The sequence below is a fragment of the Camelus ferus genome, chromosome 6, assembly GCF_009834535.1.
Source record: "Camelus ferus isolate YT-003-E chromosome 6, BCGSAC_Cfer_1.0, whole genome shotgun sequence".
Taxonomy (NCBI): domain Eukaryota; kingdom Metazoa; phylum Chordata; class Mammalia; order Artiodactyla; family Camelidae; genus Camelus; species Camelus ferus.
Genome location: NC_045701.1, coordinates 60,151,311 through 60,170,008, shown reverse-complemented (window position 1 = coordinate 60,170,008; position 18,698 = coordinate 60,151,311). Strand labels below are relative to the sequence as shown.

General features: G+C 45.6%; 1 protein-coding gene across 2 annotated transcripts in view; it reads right to left on the bottom strand.

Moving 5' to 3' along the window:
* Positions 1 to 18,698, bottom strand: part of PRKCH (protein kinase C eta) — a 206,838-nt gene that overhangs the window by 20,843 nt on the left and 167,297 nt on the right. For both annotated transcript variants that reach the window (XM_032482144.1, XM_006185726.3), the window contains exons 11-12: positions 3,059 to 3,197; positions 2,206 to 2,394 (exon numbers count right to left, since the gene is read on the bottom strand). In XM_032482144.1, coding sequence (XP_032338035.1) covers positions 2,206 to 2,394; positions 3,059 to 3,197 — 328 coding nt within the window. The remainder of the gene's footprint in view (positions 1 to 2,205; positions 2,395 to 3,058; positions 3,198 to 18,698) is intronic.

Genomic DNA, 18,698 nt, shown 5'->3' with positions numbered 1-18,698 from the left:
TTACCAAAACAATTTATACACATCAAAGATAGAGTTTAAAGTTAATTAGATTGACCTGATTAAGAAGAAACCATCTTAATCGTTCCGCATGAATCTTAACCTTGCTTAGTACTTAGTCTAGGTTTTACAGGGATTGGGGTATGGGGGTGGGGGTGAAATCATGGTCCCAGATTTAGTCGGGAAGAATTCTCTCAAGAGGGTTCCGAAACACTAGGAAGAGTCTGAGGATGTAAAAAAAATTAAGAGAAGCAGATGTGGGTGATGTTCAACTCAAATGAGGATGTGGCCTCTGAAGAGTGCTATTGGACCTAGATTCAAAGGGTATGAGGTGTTTATTAGAGAAACCCTGAACTAGCTTGTTAATCCCTAAATAGAGACCATTAAAGTTTCTTGAGGCCCAGACCGATTTTTATTTCCTACCCTCCATGGTACCAAGCAGAGCGACTTCTATACACCAAGGCCACCAATGTCTGTTTCTTTAGGCTTGAACTAGCATTTTCATCCAAAATTATATTCAATTTCATTGAATTATAAACTCTGCGGTCCTTCTTTTAAGTATTAAAAAAACTCCCCAAATCAGCTGTAGTAAGTGGACTAAATACGTGTGCCAGGAAAAGCCATCGGTTTTGTGATGGTGGCTGCCGCAGGCCACGGGGATTAGCACGCCTGGGAATCACAAAGACCCCGGCTCCAGCCCGCTAACTGTGAAGGTCACAATGTGCAGTAAGCCCGACCCTGCAGCACGAATCTGTGGTGTTATCAAAGATTAGGTCATCAAAGGTAGCCAGCTGAGGTAAGGACACTTCCCCTCCAGACGTTAAGACACTTCGGGGCATAAATCTACACAGACGAGCCCTTCTCCCTGATTTTGTAATTGATCAAATCATAAAAGTCACATTCTTGGTTTCCTTAGTCTACATTTTCTACTAAATATACACATTTTTCTTATGAAAACACGCTAGATAGAGGACATTTGTACAAAAGCACTTCACTTTTATTTCTATATGCAGTTAGTGCTTCCTCAATATCGTTAGAGTATTGGCCCCTGAACTTGAGAATCAAGTTATGGATTATGACTTGCTTTGGCACTACTTGCCTGGGAAGGAGTTCTGCGATCATTTCTCTTTTTGTCATGTGGATAATTCTCAGGGACAATCATGCCATCAGCCCCAGGACACACTGATCTGTATACAAAGTGTTCTTAAAATGACACCAATCATATGACTGGGGAGTTCTAAAGAGAGACAAGTCTCTCACCAACGTGGCTAATATTTTCCAAATCTAGTTTTTTTGTCTCAAATCATTGGAAAGGACATGATTTGAGGAAAGTAATTGTTATCCCATAGATACCATCCAACAGAGAGATGGACTGTTCTGATTTTTCCCTAATGAAGAATATTCATTGTTATTCCCCCTGGGCATACAGTGGGAAATAATACATGATTTCTGAATAGAAAACTGGCCCAAATTACATGTTATTTTCTTATTACTTGTTACTTTTTTGTTCTCAACATAAGGGAATCAATTCCTTTTTCTTCCTCACTTCACAGTAAGGCTTGCACAAGGATAACATGGAAGCAAATGAGATCTTGCGAAAGTTTGGAAAATCTCTCCTCTCCCAGTACTATGGGAAAGGCCCCTTCATCCTGCTTCTTGGATGCTGATGACCGAAACACCATCAATATTGAAACAACTGGAAATGTCATTCACATGACCCGACAGCCTCGTCTGTCCTGACCGGAGGAAGGGGGAGCATCACTTCACCCACAATAAAGCCACAAGTGCTTGAAATACTTGATCTATAGCAGACAACACTATCAGCTGCTATTGTGTTTGGCCCCAAGACAACTATTGCATAAGAGAAAAAAAAACAGCCTGAGAGAACTCTGGTTCTTTGATTCTACAGATTACAACACAGATTTCAGTTAGAGCTGGGAGCTTACTGGTAGGTGGTATTTAAAAAAACCAAAAACAACAAACCCAGGAGGGTAGGGTACAGCTCAGTGGTAGTGTACATGCTTAGCATGAACGAGGTCCTGGGTTTGATCCCCAGTACCTCCGTTAAATATAAAAAAAAATCCTAATTGCCTTCTCCTCCCCTCAAAAATAAATAAATAAATTAAAAAAAAAAAACTCAAATCAAGAAGCACATACAGCAAGCTGGTATGCAATAGCTGGAAAGCTGGCTGAGTGAGCACAACTTACAGATTTCAGGATCCCTGTGGCATCTTCATGCAGCCACGTAGGGTAGACCACTTCATCGTTCAGTATGGCCTCAAAGAGGTCATCCTCGTTCTCTGCCTCGAAGGGCGCATGGCCGCACAGCATCTCATAGAGCAGAACGCCCATTGCCCACCAGTCCACCGCGGGCCCGTACAGCATCTCCTGGAGGATCTGTGCAAAGGGGCAATGTGAGAATTGCTTCATGCCTCTGATCAACAAATGCGTCCTAATGACTGAGGAAAATGATGGATTAGGAGAGGCCGCACCACAAGGGAGTTCCCTGTGCTGGCCTGCGTGTTCCATTCCACCTCTGGAGAGTGGTCTGTCTTCCCGGGGCTCAACTCAGAGGCTTTCTCATGTAGGTGATCAAATGTCTATGGCCTGCTTAGGCCAAGGTGATAGTAGATGCAGATCCAAACCAGGAAGGGTTTGGAACTGCATCTGTGGAGAAGGAAGAGGAGACTGGGCTCACTCACCCATATGGGGAAAAGCTCAAGAGCTTATCTATTTCTGCTAAATGGGGCTTGGGTCAAAGCACTGAACAGAGGCAAAGAAGAAACTTGAATAGCTGTGCGTGGAGCATGCTTTGTCCTCATTCAGGGCTAAACCCTGAAGTAGCTACAAAGTTTACAAAACTGTTTTTGACCTGGATTCTTATTTGGAGGAACTGAGGACATTTTCAGCCATCATTCACCCAACGAGCCACAGAGGAGCATGGAGGCGTCAGCTTTCCATGCCGCCCACAGGCTGCGGCGCACGAATGGCCTGTGCATCTCTGACAGGGCTGTTGGAGCTCTGGGCCTTGCAGAGCCGCCCAGACAGCGAGGGCACTCACCTCGGGAGCAATGTAGTCGGGCGTGCCACAGAAGGTGGCCGTGGTCACCCCGTTACAGATCCCCTCCTTGCACATTCCGAAGTCGGCCAGTTTACAGTGACCCTCGTGGTCCAACAGTACGTTGTCCAGCTTGAGATCTCTGAAAGAAACCAAGAGTGGCATGTGGTGGGGCAGCGGGGCCCCCAGACCATCCACCTGGATGAGCTGGGTCACGGAATGGGTGATCAGACCACAGAGGGGCCAGGCGCGGCCCAGAGAGCTTTCTGCACACATACTTTAAAGGAAAACAATGCTTCTTTGGGTCAGTTAGATGAAAAATGCAGATCAACTCTCAAAATGTGCCTTGTGGTTCTTGGATACTGGATCCACCTGAATGGACTCTCCAGATATTAAGACACAGGCTGCCCATTAGAAACTGAGAAGGTGACTTTTCCAGGCTTCCCACTTACTTTATACCCCCAAGACATCCACCCACCCCCACCTTGTTATCCACTCTGGCATCTTTCTACCCACTGGGCTTCACTCGGGGAACATTCCCGGAGCAAGTGGCCGCTGTGGGCCACGGACTGTGAAAGGCATCGAGAGTGCAGGTGCTCCTTCTCCCTAAGGGGCTCGCAGAGCACTGGGGAGACAAACATTAGCTCCACGAAGGAGGGAGCAGGTTGATGTCGTTCACCACTGTGCTAGGCATAGTGCACTCCATAAATATTTGTTAAAAATCCATACATAGAGATGTGTGTATACATAGATACATATACACGCATCTCTATATATACATACATGAAAGGGAGGAGAAAGAGAAACGGGAGAGGGAGGAAGAGAAAACCAGTTGTTGTATAATACAGGTGGCATGATGGACGCACGAACTCAGTGCTGGGAGAGGAACACAGGAAGGAATAATTAATCCCTTCTAGTGGGAAGAGAGAGGGATAGTTCCACAGTAGAAGCAAAATTGAGCTGGCTCTTAAAGTGGTGTGTCAGAGCCTTCCATACAGGGGAGGGATGTGAGAAGGTTATTGTGGGCAGGTAGACAGAGCTGGTGCATGGAGGCAGGCGCGGAGACGTGATGGGCAGGTAGGCTCGGGAACTCTTTGAGGTGTAGTATGGATGGAGAGTGAGTCCGCATTGGAACACCGGGGCCATCAAAATGCCAGGGCTGGAAAGGACAATTAGGTCCAAACTGTGAAGGGCCCCGAATGCCACACTAAGGAATTTTGATAGTTAGCTATTAGGCAGAAGTGACCCACGGAAGCTCTCTAATTAAGATCTCCAACTGAACAGAAAAGATCAGCTAGCAGCAGCTCAAACAGTCCCAGGCAGAGACGTTAGGACCTGAACTAGGACAGCGTCAAATGGAACAGAAGGCAAGGGGTCAGTTAGCAGGGCTTCGGTGAACGCACAATCAGTGTGGAGGCCTGAGGACCACTTAGAGGGAGATGAGGAGAAGCGGCAGGACTGATGACTCTTGGGTTTCTGCTGAGACTCAGTGGGTTAGCGGGGACGTTAATAACCCAGGAAAAGCAAGACAGGAGTAATAACAGGGTTGGTCTGGGTGCACCCTAGCTACACAGGAGCCTCAGAGATTACGGTGAGCCCAGGACAAAAGCACCTTCCCTCCCTTCCCCAACCATAGGAGCAGAATCCACTTAAGGGAAGTGAGTTTCCAGCAGCAGAATTATTTGGTAAAAGACCTGAAAAAACTGTATGCAAATAAAAGGCCATGTTCCCTCAATGCCTGCTCCCCAACATGGGCTTCAAGCACCACCTGTCTTCCTGTCTCCTGTCACCACACAGATCCAGGCATCATCACAGAGGGAGACCTGGCACCATGGCAGCCTGGGAAAGCATCCTACAGACCAACACCACTGCCAGGCTCTAGGCTCAGCCTGGAGAGGATGAGACAGGCAGCCTTGCCTATGGGGCGACAACTTTATGCTTTGCTTTTTGAAGCAATGGCGTGCTCAAAGGCAACCACACGGGCTAATCAGTGAGGAGGCTGCCCAGCCTGCCGGGGATGATAGGTGACTTCCTGCACCCAGAGGTCTGCAGTCGACTGCCAGGTGTGAGGTGGCCACTGGGAGTGACGGTGGCCCCGCACTGGGCATCTTCACAGTGGGGGCCGCTGACTGCTGTTCTGGGGCTTGGCATCCCCAGTGGGTGGTGTCAGGGCACTCACAGTTCTGTTTTCCTACCCTTGCTCGGCCCGAGGGAAGAGGCTGGTCTCTGTCCAGCCCAGGGTAACGCTGCGGTTGGAGGAGGTAGTAATGACAGAACCGGTGCGGCTGGTTTCCACACCGGGCCCCACGACTGGATCCAGCCTGATCACGCTGGTCTCACAGACAGTGGTGGCTGGAAGACACCCAGGAATGGAAACCGAGTTCTGTTTTCCAGGAATCCCTGACAAGCGAGGTGAAAGCAGTAGAGCTTTCGCAGAGCAGCCCCCTCTCTGCACCTGTGTCCCGGCAGCCACCTCCCGGGGGTCGGCAGAGGTGTGCTGCGGACCTGCGGAGTCACCTGCAAAGCAAGGCTCCTCCATCTCTAAACCTCCAGTCAGCCTCCCACCCCCTCCCTGTGAAGAATCCCACCTCCTACACAGGCAACTGCTTGCAGCAGGCTGTGGTCTGCGGAACCCGTGTCCTCCTCTGCACGCCGACACACATGAGCTAGATCTGTTTAGCCAACGTGAAAGTGGAATCACAAGAGCCCGGGGCGGTGGGCAGGGAGACCACTGCCAGGAGCACGGTCTAGCTCAGTTATTCTTCCAGAAGTGGCTTCAGACTCCAGGCCCTATTAGCGCCTGGTTGTCTGGCTCCTCTGGGGACTGATGATGGCAAACATCAGAGGGGGCTGGCTGAGGTTGGAGATTACAGCCTGTGGCCCCAGGAGAGCCCGGGAGCTGGCTTTATCAGCACCGCGTTCTCGCCCCGCAGTCCAGGCCCCTGCGGCCCTGCACCCAGAGCCTGCACGGAGTGCTCTGAGTCTCTTCCATGGCCAAACAGGGTGCCTGAGTTTCTGAACTTTCCCGAAGCCGTTATAACTGGTAAGGGCTCGGAAAGGATTTCCTGGGGTAGCAGAAACAAGTGCAGACAGAAACCCACAACGGTCTAAAGAGCTGACCTGAGATTGCTCAGGAGAACTTGTGACTAACGTCCCAGGGAAGAGGCTTGATTGCTTATTACTCGGCAGCTGTTACAGGTACAGGTACACAGGAGTTGTTCAGGGAGAGAAAAGGGCTTTGTCATCAGGTCTGTAAGCTGCCTGTCACAATGCCCTCTGTACCCAGAAGTCTTGGGGCACAACCCTGCTGCTCAGGACACAGAATTGAGCAGCACAGGGCTGCGACTCAGCCTGGTCACGGGATGATTCCCCGGGGCACAGAGGCAGGTTATACACCTCAAACCTGACTTCTCAGTCTAATTTTAGGCACGCTCAGAATGGGACCAGCCCTGAGGGAAATGCTGTTGCTGGCTTCACAGCAGGTGCTACCTAATAGGACAAAACTCTCAAACCAGGATCCTCAGGGGGTTCAATTAAGAGCGTAAGATCCCAGGCTATCAGTTCTGCCCTTGGCCCCAATATCTACACCTCCACTGTGAGATCGGTCCTGACATCCCCAGATACCTCTCCGACAGCACACCTTGCACTGTACTCCTGAAGAATCTGCACCTGTCTCCCCCCTTGGCTGGGGCTGAGCCCTATTCCTCCCTAGCCCCAGCTTGGTCCCGGCAGAAGACACTGACCAAAGAGATCAACAGGTGCATCTCAGGTAGATAATGACCAATGCAGAGCCTGACTTATTTTCAGGGGAAAGACAGAAGTTCTGTAAACATCACTGGGACCCTTGTTTCAAAATAATTATACTCATAAAAACCCATGTGATTTACCCCCTAGAGATAGATTCTGTGGAAAGAAAAACCCTGAAATATAAGTTCAAATGCTTTGCTTTAGTGAAACTGGAGAAAAGAAACTGCCTTAGGAGCGGCAATCAGAAAGCAGAGGGGACTCAGGCATAATACTTTCCCTGGCTCACGTCCAGACGGGCGAGCAGAACACTGAGAGGGTTAGCCAAACACATTCAAAGGTTACACAGCCATTTACGGTCATGGCCAGCTTCTACTCTAAGGGTAAATAGTCATCTTCATTTAACAAAAAAAGCAAAAGCCAAAAAGTCACCCTCTGACTCCTGAACTGAATATGAAATATGCAAAGGTCAGTTCTTGGCTTTGGAGTTCCGCAGCCTCCCATGCCAACATGTAACTCAGCAGCCAGCGTTAACAAGGCTAGACAATGAGGATGACAGGTTCATACAGGGTAGAGGCTCAGGTCCTAAAATGCTAAACACACAATTATGGGCTCATCGTTCATTAGCGTATTGAGCGCGGGGATTTAATAGCTATCCCTTTGTTCTGCAAGCACAGAAGGGTAGAAAGAGTTACTTTATCCTCCCTGACTGCCTGAAAGGTACATTGTTCTTGCTGGGTAATCAGGGTTACTTAAAATGCCCACAGTGGTTTCAGAGAGGATTCTCAAGTGGTTCAAGACAAAGGAAATTCAGAAATTGTATTTATTTTGTTTCCACCACGAGCTATTCTGAGAGTCGTAAAACAAAATGACAGGAGTCTTACTGCTTAGATCAGTGGAATCAGTTACACTTCCAAAAGAAATAAAAAGTGAGTTAAGAGCTGACTCCTTGAACAAGAATGAATCTAAGAGGCTATTTAGGTGCTATATTTAATATATTTTTAAAACTTTTTATCACAGAAAATATTACATGTTTACAAAAGTGCAGTGAATAATGTAACATCTCCTGTAGCAATCATACCACATCAGCAGCAATCAATGCACGCCCAACCTTGTTTCAGCTACATTTACTCCCTTCCTGATCCATCTGTTTGCAGATCTGGATGCAAATCCAAAACATGAAACGATCTCATCTATACATATTTTAATATCTGAATCTAATGCATAACAATTATTTAACAAAGTATAACTTTGATATTAGTTATAAAATATACAGTCAACATACTATTTATTGTTGATATATTGAGTTTTGTCTGTTTGCTCATTGTTGGTATGTGTGTGTATCCAGAGAACCTGAAAAAAAGGTTCTGTGGGTAATAATAATAATAAATAATGAGTGTCATTGCTAGCTAATATACATTGGGATGCTCACCAAATGCTAAGTGCTTTATCTATATTTTATTATTTATTGTCTTATTTTATGTTCAAAACAACCCTATGAAGTAGGCTTTGCACCAACATCAGTTAGTTGGCCAGGGATGAAGTCAGGATTCAAACTCAGTTCTGCTCACCCCTCTTCAAGGCCTGGGTTCCTGACCCACTACAGGTGGCACATTCTCTTCCATGTTCGGTATTATGTTACTAGCTAATCCTCCTAGTAGGCTATTTCTTGAGAGGACTTCATCAAGTCAAACAAGAGCCATCAGAGAATCAGCAAATACCCTGAGATTGAACTAGAACAAAAGGACATTTTTGTGCACATCACTATTAAATGCATAATCAAAATTCTGCAAAAAAAAATTTTTTTTGCCTTGGTTTTTAGCTTGTGCATGGAGAAAGTTCAATGGATTTTATACAATCCTTCAAGGGGCAGGAGTAAGGGAGTGCACAGCAGATCTCTAGCTGTCAAACAGAAGATAGCATGCTGCCCTCTTCCAGGGAAGAGAGGCTGGCATGTGGGCAAGAGTTAAGAGGTGGCATTTGCCAAGAGAGTGAATTTGGATTATGATCTAAATTTCAAAACAAAACCATTCAGGGCTGGCTTGTGTTTTGAATGTCTGGATTTATATAAACTTGAAATCTTTTCAAAGCAAGACTGATTGTATTAAACTGGTAAAAAGAATTTTAAATAGTCACTGAAATAGCAAAAGCCTAAAATGTGGTTTCATCCCAAGTCAGATAGTAGCACCCTTCATGTACTACCTAACAGAAGATACTCAGTTGTTCACCCACCCTACAAATCTTTGATTGCTATCCATGAGCCGGGCATATGCAGGGGGCTCAGAAGGAGACAGGAGATGGCAGGAGCCTGATACAGTGGGGCCAGCGAGGATTCCAGTCTTTAGCCTAAGAAGAAAGGGAACCCTCTGAAAGCTCTTACAGAGGAGAGGGGTGGCGTTAACTTGTGATTTTACAACAAGCCTCCAGCTATGATATGGATAACAGGTCAGAGGGGATGAGTTAGAACATGGAGAGACCAGCTGGGAGGCTACTGGAGTATTCAGAAAAGAAGTGATGGAGGCTGGACCAGGGTGGGGCAGTAGGGTGCAGAGAACTAGGTGGATGAACTTTTAGGGGAAAAACGTAATGGGATTTAGTAATGGAAAGATGTAGAAGGTAAAAGGGGAGAAGCTCACAGAATTTATTTTGGACATACTGAGCTATTTTTCAGATGTCCGAGCAGAGATGTTTAACAGGCAGCTGACTATACACAGCTAGGATGCGGAGGGCAGGTCAGGCAGGCCAGGGATAGAAATGTGCGAGTTATTAGTTGGGTGGGGATGAGTTCACCTGGGGAGAAAGACTGGAATGAAAAGGAGACGGGTTGGGACTAAGCCTTGGTGAGAGCATCCTGAGGATAATACCCCTCGTTTTTTTTCACACTGAGACCACAAACACTAGCGAGAAATGAACAGAGTGAGCAGCTCAGCTGAGGGCCAGGAAGCAGGGATCTTTTGCCTCCAGTAGGCCATCCATAGTCCTGTTTAGGTTTAAAAGGGTTAGAAAACGTTAACCTTTTTCAACCAGAATCATCTGATGGATTCTCTCTAGGTTAAACTCTCAACCTCTACTACATGATGTGATGTTTTTGCGAGTGTAAACTTAAGTTTTTTTTATATTTTACCTTCTTACTTTACAAAGATGCTTATTGCTGCATTATGCATGACAGCAAATTTTGGAAACAAGCTAAATTATTTATTAATAAGGGAACAGCGAAATAAATTATGGTATATCCAGGACAGGATTTTATGAAAGCTGTTAACATTTTATGAAGGACAAAAAAGGCAGGCAAATGTTTATGACAGAATTTTTTTGCCTTTTGAAAACTATGTCTTTGGTGATTATAAAAGTACTGTTTTCATTATGTAACATCCAATCATTCCTGAAAAAATTACGGAGAAAATGATGATGCGTTCACAATCTTCAAATCTTCTCAGTGCTGCCCTAACATGCATTTTGAAGGAAACTGCTTTTCTCACCTAACAAATATTTTGGACATATTCCTATATCCTGTGAATCTGCCTCATTCTTTGTATGGTTACATAAAATTCCATCATAAAGATGTACCATTATTAACCTAGTCTCCACCTCTCATGAACATGTAGATTGTTTCTGATTGTTTGCATCTTCAGACAACGGAGTAATGAGCGTTATTTGCACACTTGTAGAAGGGTTAAATTTTAAAAAGTGGAGATGCTGTGTCACAGGGTATAAATGTTTAAAATTTAAATAGATGTTGAGCAACTGCCCTTCAAGAAACTGACACCAAATTTTACTCCCACCAGCAGTGTACAGGAGTGTCCACTGGGCTTCCGTTTTCAGGTTAGATGTAATCATTCTTGTATCCTTGCCAATTTGCTAGGGAAAAATGATCTCATTGTTTTAATTTCATTTCTTGATTATTAATGATATTAAGCTTTAAAAGTATGTATATGGTTAATGGTCATTTGTGTTTCTTCTGTTGCCTGCTTTATGTATTTTAAAAACAGGTAAAATGTTTTACCTATTTTAAAATTTGGGATTTTTAAAAAAATGATTTTTAGAGGCTCATAACACAGCAGATAGGAGCAATTTGTTATATTGGTTGCACATATTATTGCCCAGTCTGTTTTTGTTTTGTTTATGGCAACTTTCATATTTTTATAGAGTCAAATCTGTCAGTCTTTATAGCTGCTGGGTTTCATGACTTATTTATAGGCTGATACAATTCTAAGTGAGAAAGCAGGACACAAAATTGTATTTTCAATATCCTCTTAGTTGTGTTATGACTGTTGTCAAGGGGAGGGCAGAGGGAAGGAAGAAAGACAAGAGGGAAAAAGGAAAAGATGAGAAAAGATAAACGAGAAAGACTGATTGAAAGCCTGTGCCTAAGTGATATATTTATGAATTATTTTTCCTTTTTTGTATTTTCTAAATTTTTATAGGAATTAAGTCTTACTTTGATAACCAGGAAAAAGCCATTAAAACATATATTTACATCTTTTGGCTTTAATCCTTTCCTTTGGTTTCCCTACCATTTCAGGCTGTCATTCTCAAGGAAGACACGCAGGGAAAATGCTCTACTGCTAGGAATGGAAAGGAGTTGTTTTAAAAACCCAGGCTACAAAAACATGTTGAAAAAAGCCACCTTACTTGTTTAGGTGAACATCTGTGGGCTCAGAATTCGGAACCTGTTATCACAAGCTCATTTTTTTCTAACCACTGAAATTACCTGAAGTGCCTACCATCTACATAATTGTCACCAATGACACTGATATTTTCCATAGCCCCATGATGTGTCCCTGTAGCCTTAACCAACAGTAGTTCGAAAATGAGGCCCCGGCAAAAATAAGCGACTTTCTCGATATTAAAGGAGGTCCCTGTGCCATTTCTCCTCATGAAGTGACTCTTTATCTGGTGTCTGTGAGGCTGATCTATTGCAACATCAGCTTAAGTACAAATATTTGAAATATGAATGTTCATCATTATGAGGCTCAATGCAAAATAACTTATTTTCTAATGAATGAAAGTCAGTGAAACAATTTCCAACCCAGAAGTGTTCCCGAGGCTCCTGGGTGGCTCTTTCCTCACTACCCTTACATATGTCTTCCCAACAGCTACTTGAGATGGGAAATGATCCTAAAAATGACTGCACAAGCTTGGCTATTACACCCCTTTTAAAACAGGGCCAGGGCCACACCAGCTAACCCCCATGGGCCAGGTGCTGGGCTCTATCCAGTCCTGGCATTTCATGCCCTTGATAAGCAGAAAGCCTGTTTCCACTTGCACCCCTCCGTACACACTGGACCAACCTAACTGAGAAATTTCCCCTTGTCCTGTCTTGTGGTAGGAAAATAAAAATGTACAAAGAAAGCATTCATTGACTTTCTGGACAAATGCAGAAAGCAATGAGTTTGAATAATGTCCACAATGTGCCAATCACACATCTCCTTAGGACCATCACATGAATGAGCCATCAAACAGGCAGTTGAGCTTTCTCCATGTATTTGTTCATTCCATGCTCCCTACTCCCAGGAGGGCTGAAATTCCCTGGCTGGAGCAGCACAAATTTATTTAGCAGTTCCTTACAGTACTTTTATTTTAAAGTTGCCAAGCAAATCTCTCTCACTAACTCTTCTTGCCAAATGCTTCCTATGTGGTACCTGGCAGCATTCACTGAGAAAGCAGGAGGCAGGGTGGAGGGCTTCGGAGAAAGACATCAAGGAGATGACAGCCCCTTGGCTGCTAGGGGCCTCCTGGCCATTGGACCTAGCTCCGACCCCACAGAAAGGATGCTGGGCCCGATGGCATCCCTGGACTTGTGGTCCAGAGGGGACAAAGCGGTCAACGAGCTGAATCCTGTTAATTCCTCAGGACTTCTCCCACGCCCAGTGCAGCTGACCCACGGAAATCCAGCTGCCAGGGGCAGCTTGGCTTCCCAACCACAGAAATCCAACAAGGAAATGGAATTTCTCCTACAGCAAGATCACAAATAGGATCAGTGAGTCATGGGGATTCTGAGAGCCTGCCAGCCAGGGTCAGGGCTGGTGGGGAGGAGCTCCTCACTGGCTGGCTGCTTGCAGGAGGTGTATGTGAAGATGAAGGATGGGGAGGTTTCCATTATGGAGGCTCAGAGCATGGCTCCCTACTAAGCAAAAAGATGTTAATGACAATCGGGGCAGCTGTGGAGGAGGGATGAGCAGGGGCCGATGGATCCCACAGGATTTTTTGTTGGACACAAACAGGTTCAGAGAATGAAACTCTGTTAACATTCAGGCACATGGCACTAGGTAACCACTGGCCATAGTTGTCACGGTTACTGTTGGACACAATGGGGATAATGGAAGACACTGTCAGGGACAGTGAGACAGCTTAACCTGTCTAGCTGTGGCTGGTTCCCTCTAAGAAAACCCAGGGCTCTTCTAAGGGGCCTAGATCCTGTCAGCTGTGAGGCTGGTTCGCTGAAGACAGTCCACTGAGAAGAAACAGTAATGCCCTTGCTCTGCCAGGGTTAGAACCTGGGGCAAATATGCAGCAAAAGCTGTTGCGGCCATCCGCTGGCCGAACACACAGCCTTGCAGAGCGTGCGAAGCAGGGCGTGGGTAACGAGAACGCTTTATGACAGGAAGGAATAGTTTATAGCATCAACCCCAGGAAGGGCCATGCAGGCTGATTTTGGCAAATGGCTCAGCACAAGCCTCTGCCAGCATTAGTAATGCCTTACGCAACAGTAATATCAGAGGGGTGGGGAGGGGCGGGGAGCCTTCCAACTTGAACCAGGACTTTTGGTGATATCGACAGGTTTCATCTGGTTACCTGCTCTCCCCATCAGAGACGAAACCTGAGCTGTCCCAACCGAAGTCTCTGAAAACCCCAAGGACATCTGTAGTTCAGAACCACTCCCAGGCCCTCAGAATTAAACACGGACCTCAAATTTTAGTCCTGGGTCATAGTCACTATTGCTTTGTTTTCTAATGATGTTTTGCATAAAAAGCCTTGCTTTCCCCAATCAGATGGCAAACCCCAAGGATAGGCCTGAAATATTCCACAGGTCGTTTCCAGACCACTGATCACAGGCTGGACACAGGACAGCAACCCACATCCGAGCGCCTTTCCATGGAGGAACTTTCCTGATTTCCTCCCAGCGCTGTGCATGGCATGACAAAATGTGCAAGGCTTCGAATTTCCCCCTAAGTCACTCCCTTCGGGAGAATTCGGTGCCATTTCCTGAGCACCCGCTCACTCTGTTGCCAGTACTTGGTCTTATAACCAAAGAGCCAAGGTCTTTCAAGCCAGCCGCTTAGTTGTTCACTTTTAAATATATGAGTACTTATATTGTAGAGATGCTGCCCAAAGATTTGCCGATTTCATGTGGTAATAGTCGTCTTCATAGAGGTCATCTATTAAATGCATAAGTAAGAGTTATCATAACCTACTAAGTTCTTAAAAGTCAACAGAATTCACAAATCAGGGCGAAAATTATTTTTAGCCTATGTGTCTTAGTTTTAGTATAGAAAACATCACCAAACTTGTAAACCAAAGTGGCAGATGAACACACCTTTTGAGAGGAGACTAACCTTCTTGCCTCAGTGCTGGACTAATCTTGATCCAAAAAATAATGGCTATTTCAGTCTGATCAGTTTGCCCAGCACCTCAGTTCCTGTGTGAAAACACTGTTAAGGTCACAAGGTGATCGACCAGCCTTAGTCTAAACAGTCACTAACCCTGGATTTCACTCCTTAAATATCCTATGCCACAACATTATACATATATCCATGCGTACTTTACAGAGGTAGTTAAAGACCTTTTGCAAATAGAAGCTTTCGTATAGCAATAATAGTGGGGCATATTTTACATGCCCCACTAGGGAACAGGAGTCCACGCTGAAGATCTTATCCAGTAACAAATCCAGAGTGACCAGTTCTGGAGACGGAGCAAATCTGGACTTGTGGTCAAGAAAGATAGGTAGATAGAGGCCAAGGACAAATACTCAGCTATGCTCTTACGTAGCAATAGCCCCCCACCATTTGCTCCCCTCAATCTGCTTCCTCACCCCACCCCCACCTTGTAAATTTGGGGAAGATTCAACCAACTTCTGTCTGTTCCCAAGAGGCAGTGAAGAGTGAGGTTAAGGGCACAGACTCCAGAGCCAGGTGTCCTGGGTGTGAGTCTTGCCCTTGTTCTTTACTAGCTGCGTGATCTTGGGCAATTTGCTTCACCACTCTGTGTTTATTTCCTTATCACGAAATGCAGATGACAACAGTTCCTGACTCATAGGAATTATGGGATTTTTTAAAATATGAATTGCTTGAAACAGTGCCTGCAATGCAGTGATGTGCTTTGGAAGCATTATCTATTATTTCCTCAGCAAAAAACCAGATGACAGATAACAGCACAGCCTGTTGCTTAAGATTTTTCTGAGAATCAAGACCCATGGAGAGGATACACGGACTTTGCAAATACTTACTCTGTAAGTTTTTGCGTTTGGGGCAGGTAGGTCTATTACATTATTAAGTAACACATCTGGCTTATAAATGGCTCTTATTTATGTACAAGAGCAAGAGGGCAAAGCAGGGTGGTCATCATGCAGGGTCCCAGCCTGGCACCAGCGACGAGTGAAATGTCTTGAGAACTGGTGAAGCCCCATCAGCCAACACCTTCGTCTCTTTTGCTCATCTTTGCTGAGACCACGTTCTGAAGCATTCAGATATAAGAACAAAGATCTCTGTTCAGCATGTCTGTGCCCCACCCAGCACAATAAAAAAAGGTTGGTTTGAGTTTGCCCAGTTCCATCCCCGTCTGTCAAATGCCAGGCAGTTTACTCCAGGTGGCCCATTCTTTTAAGTGGAATAAGCTGGAGGAGGAGAAGGAAGTCACCAAGTCCTGCTGGTGCTATCCATTCCACCCCAGGGTCTGGGGAAATTTATTTCCATTCTGGAGAACTGACATAGAATCCCTCAATGCAACCAAATACAACTCAGCTGGTACAGCCAGGCCTCGTGTTCTCCTCGCTCCTCTCCGCCTACTTCCTGAGGACATACACCCAGTTAAGGAGATGGTCTCATAGAGGCAGTGATGTGGTAAGACCCAGACCCTGCAAGGCCACTTTGGGGGGATGTTGTTTCTAGCTGGTCACTGTTTAAGCAATGCTGTGATAAATGAAAGTATCGTTCTGACATGTCCAAACCTATTAATATCTTTTACCGTGTGTTTCTGCAAATGCGCACTCAACTGCAGGTACTGTGCTTACATTTAAGAATTTCCATCAATGCTGCTGCGCTGGTGTTCGCCTTCCTTTGCCACAGGCAGCCAACAAAGGTCATGAGTAGTCAAAGGAAAGGGCAGGCAGAGGGGGCAAGTTCCAAAATCTTGCCTCCAGCTGCTGTTGTTTTATGATTCTTATTTTCCCAACTGAAGTGGGATCTCCCTGGAGAGGTTCCTCCGTTTTCATTTTTCTATCTTTGTGTTTTTGAGTTCCCTTCGGTGCCTCACACGGTGCTTTGCACATACTGGGCCCCTGATAAATGGCTGTTGTTCTAACAAGAAGCCCCCTCTGCCATCTGGCATTGGTTTGGTTCTGAGAGCTCAGTGAGGACGTTGGGGACTCTTTGGCAGCTGGGTGATTCTGGTTTGTGTTGGGACCCTGGCACCCATCTGGGACCCTCTGGAGCCTATGTGAAAGTACCGTTGCCTGCTGGGGTCTTGTCTTGGGGGTAACCTAGGACCAGGACTGCATACCAGGAAGCTCTGTGGCTCTGAACACACTATCAAGTCCTCCCCACTCCAGCCATGAATCCTTCATGACCCGTCTAGAACCAAACCAATTCCAACCAAGAGATTCCAGAAAGGAAAACTGCCTCTGCTTGGCGACTGCCTGTCCGTGTTTGGCTGATAGGTGAAAGCAACCTTTGTTCCCGTAAAAGGAAGACATTAACAAATTCTGTTGATCGCCATAAACAGGATTTATGTGAACTGAACTGGCTACTACAGAACACAGTGAACCTGGGAGTGGCTTCTGTCATTAAGACAGTGGCAATGAGCAGAGAGCAGAGGGTCAGGCCAGCTGGCTGAGTGCAGCTGAGCAGTGGTGGGGGGAAGGTGTTGGTGTGCAGGCTGGCATCTTGGTGCACCAGAATCTTCTGATGGACACACATCCTACCCTCTCTTTAGAGGCAGCACAGGGGGTCAGGTGGACAAGCTGGAATGCAGGTATTATCTGGTGCACTGTCTGGTCAGTTAGTCAAGGGACAAGAACACTTGTTCCAAGTTAGAAAGCAATGCTTCTTGCCTCAGCTCTGCCACCTCTCTGGCCTCAGTTTCCTCATCTGTAAAATGACTGGTTGGGACTGGCTGACAACCTCCCCACTGCGCACATCCGGTCCATCACTGAGGACTGGCAATTCCACCTCCTGGTTATATTTATAATGAGACACCTTCCCTTCACCATGCTGCCCTGGGCTCCATTCAGCCCGTCATTTCCCAGCTGCATCAGTGCATTTGCTTACTGGTCTCTCCCCACTTTTCTCCTCCGCTTTCCATGCTCTACCAGTTATCTTTCTGAACTACAATTCTGATCGTATCCCTTGAAAGTTTAAGAGGCTCCCATCTGATTGTAGCACCGTAATGCCCCACCACCGGGGCTCTGCCTGCCCCACCAGCCTTATTTCCTCCCCCGCTGTACATTCCCAGATGAGCACTGTGCTCTCTGGTGGACCAATGCTCTCCGAGCCTAGAACAGTACTGCTCAAAGTGTGGTCTGTGGACTGGTACTCACCTGCAAACTGCCCCTGGCTGGCGATAAAGTAGAAAATGAATGAATGAACGAATGAATGAGTAAATGAATGAAGTAGCAATGAAGTAAGTAGAAAAATTGAGAGTAAGCTTGTAGAAACTTTTCTATCTGACAGTAATTTTATGTCTGTTGAATCTACCAAAAATTTTGGCTTCTCTTTACATTTCTTTGAAAGTTTGTTTTTCTATTCATTTACTTTTATCACATTTGATAAAAGTATTTGGTCCTAAAGGGATTGGAAAAGGAGAAAAACCCACTGGTTTACCACTGCAGATAGTCTGAGGTGGTCTGGCCAGCAGCTTCCCTCCCTTTCCTCTACTAGGTTTGTCTGACTTCCATCCCACTGAAGCCTCTCTGCTGAGAAGCCTTCTGTGCACCTTCCTCGGACAAGCCTTCTGCTGCCTCTCCTCGGTGCTCCAACGGCGCTCGGGTGCTTACTTCTAATCACAGTATTTATTACACTGACTGCAACTGCTGGTTTCCTTGCGGGTCTTTCCCATGCTTAGTTCAGCTCTCTAACCTCAGAACAAGGTACCTGGAACAGGGCTGAGGGGGTTGAACAGAATTAAGAGTTGATTGAACAGAATAAGCCCTAAGTTTTTAACCCTAAACTCTAGTTATATTCCCTTTATCTCTACACCCCTTGAGTATAAAATTCTTCTGGTGTATCTGGCATACCTGTGTATCTCCCTCCCATGCCTAGTTGGTGTTCTGTCCCTAATGGGTACTTAGGAAATGAGGAAGAAACGATGAAAGCTGCTCTCTGCATCAGGTGGTGACTTCTTTATACCATCCATCCAGCTGAACTCAATTCTCTGTCCTAGAGTTAATACAAGCAAGCTGGGCTTGTAGGTACAACAGCCCATGACTAATGTGTGTGCCTGTGATTACGCATCCTTACAACAGTGTGGTATTGTAATCAGACAAGACAAATCACCCCTGTATGTTTTGCATAAAAGTAAAAGGTCAGTCCAGGAAGAAAAAGAATAATGAGATTCCTGAAGTCCTTCATCAAGTTGGAAAGCTCATTCGATTTTTTTTTTTTAAAGGCATTTCATGGAAAACTCCAAAACCAGAAGGGACGGAATATTACAGAAGAAACAATTTAAAGGCTCAGAAAATTCTTTA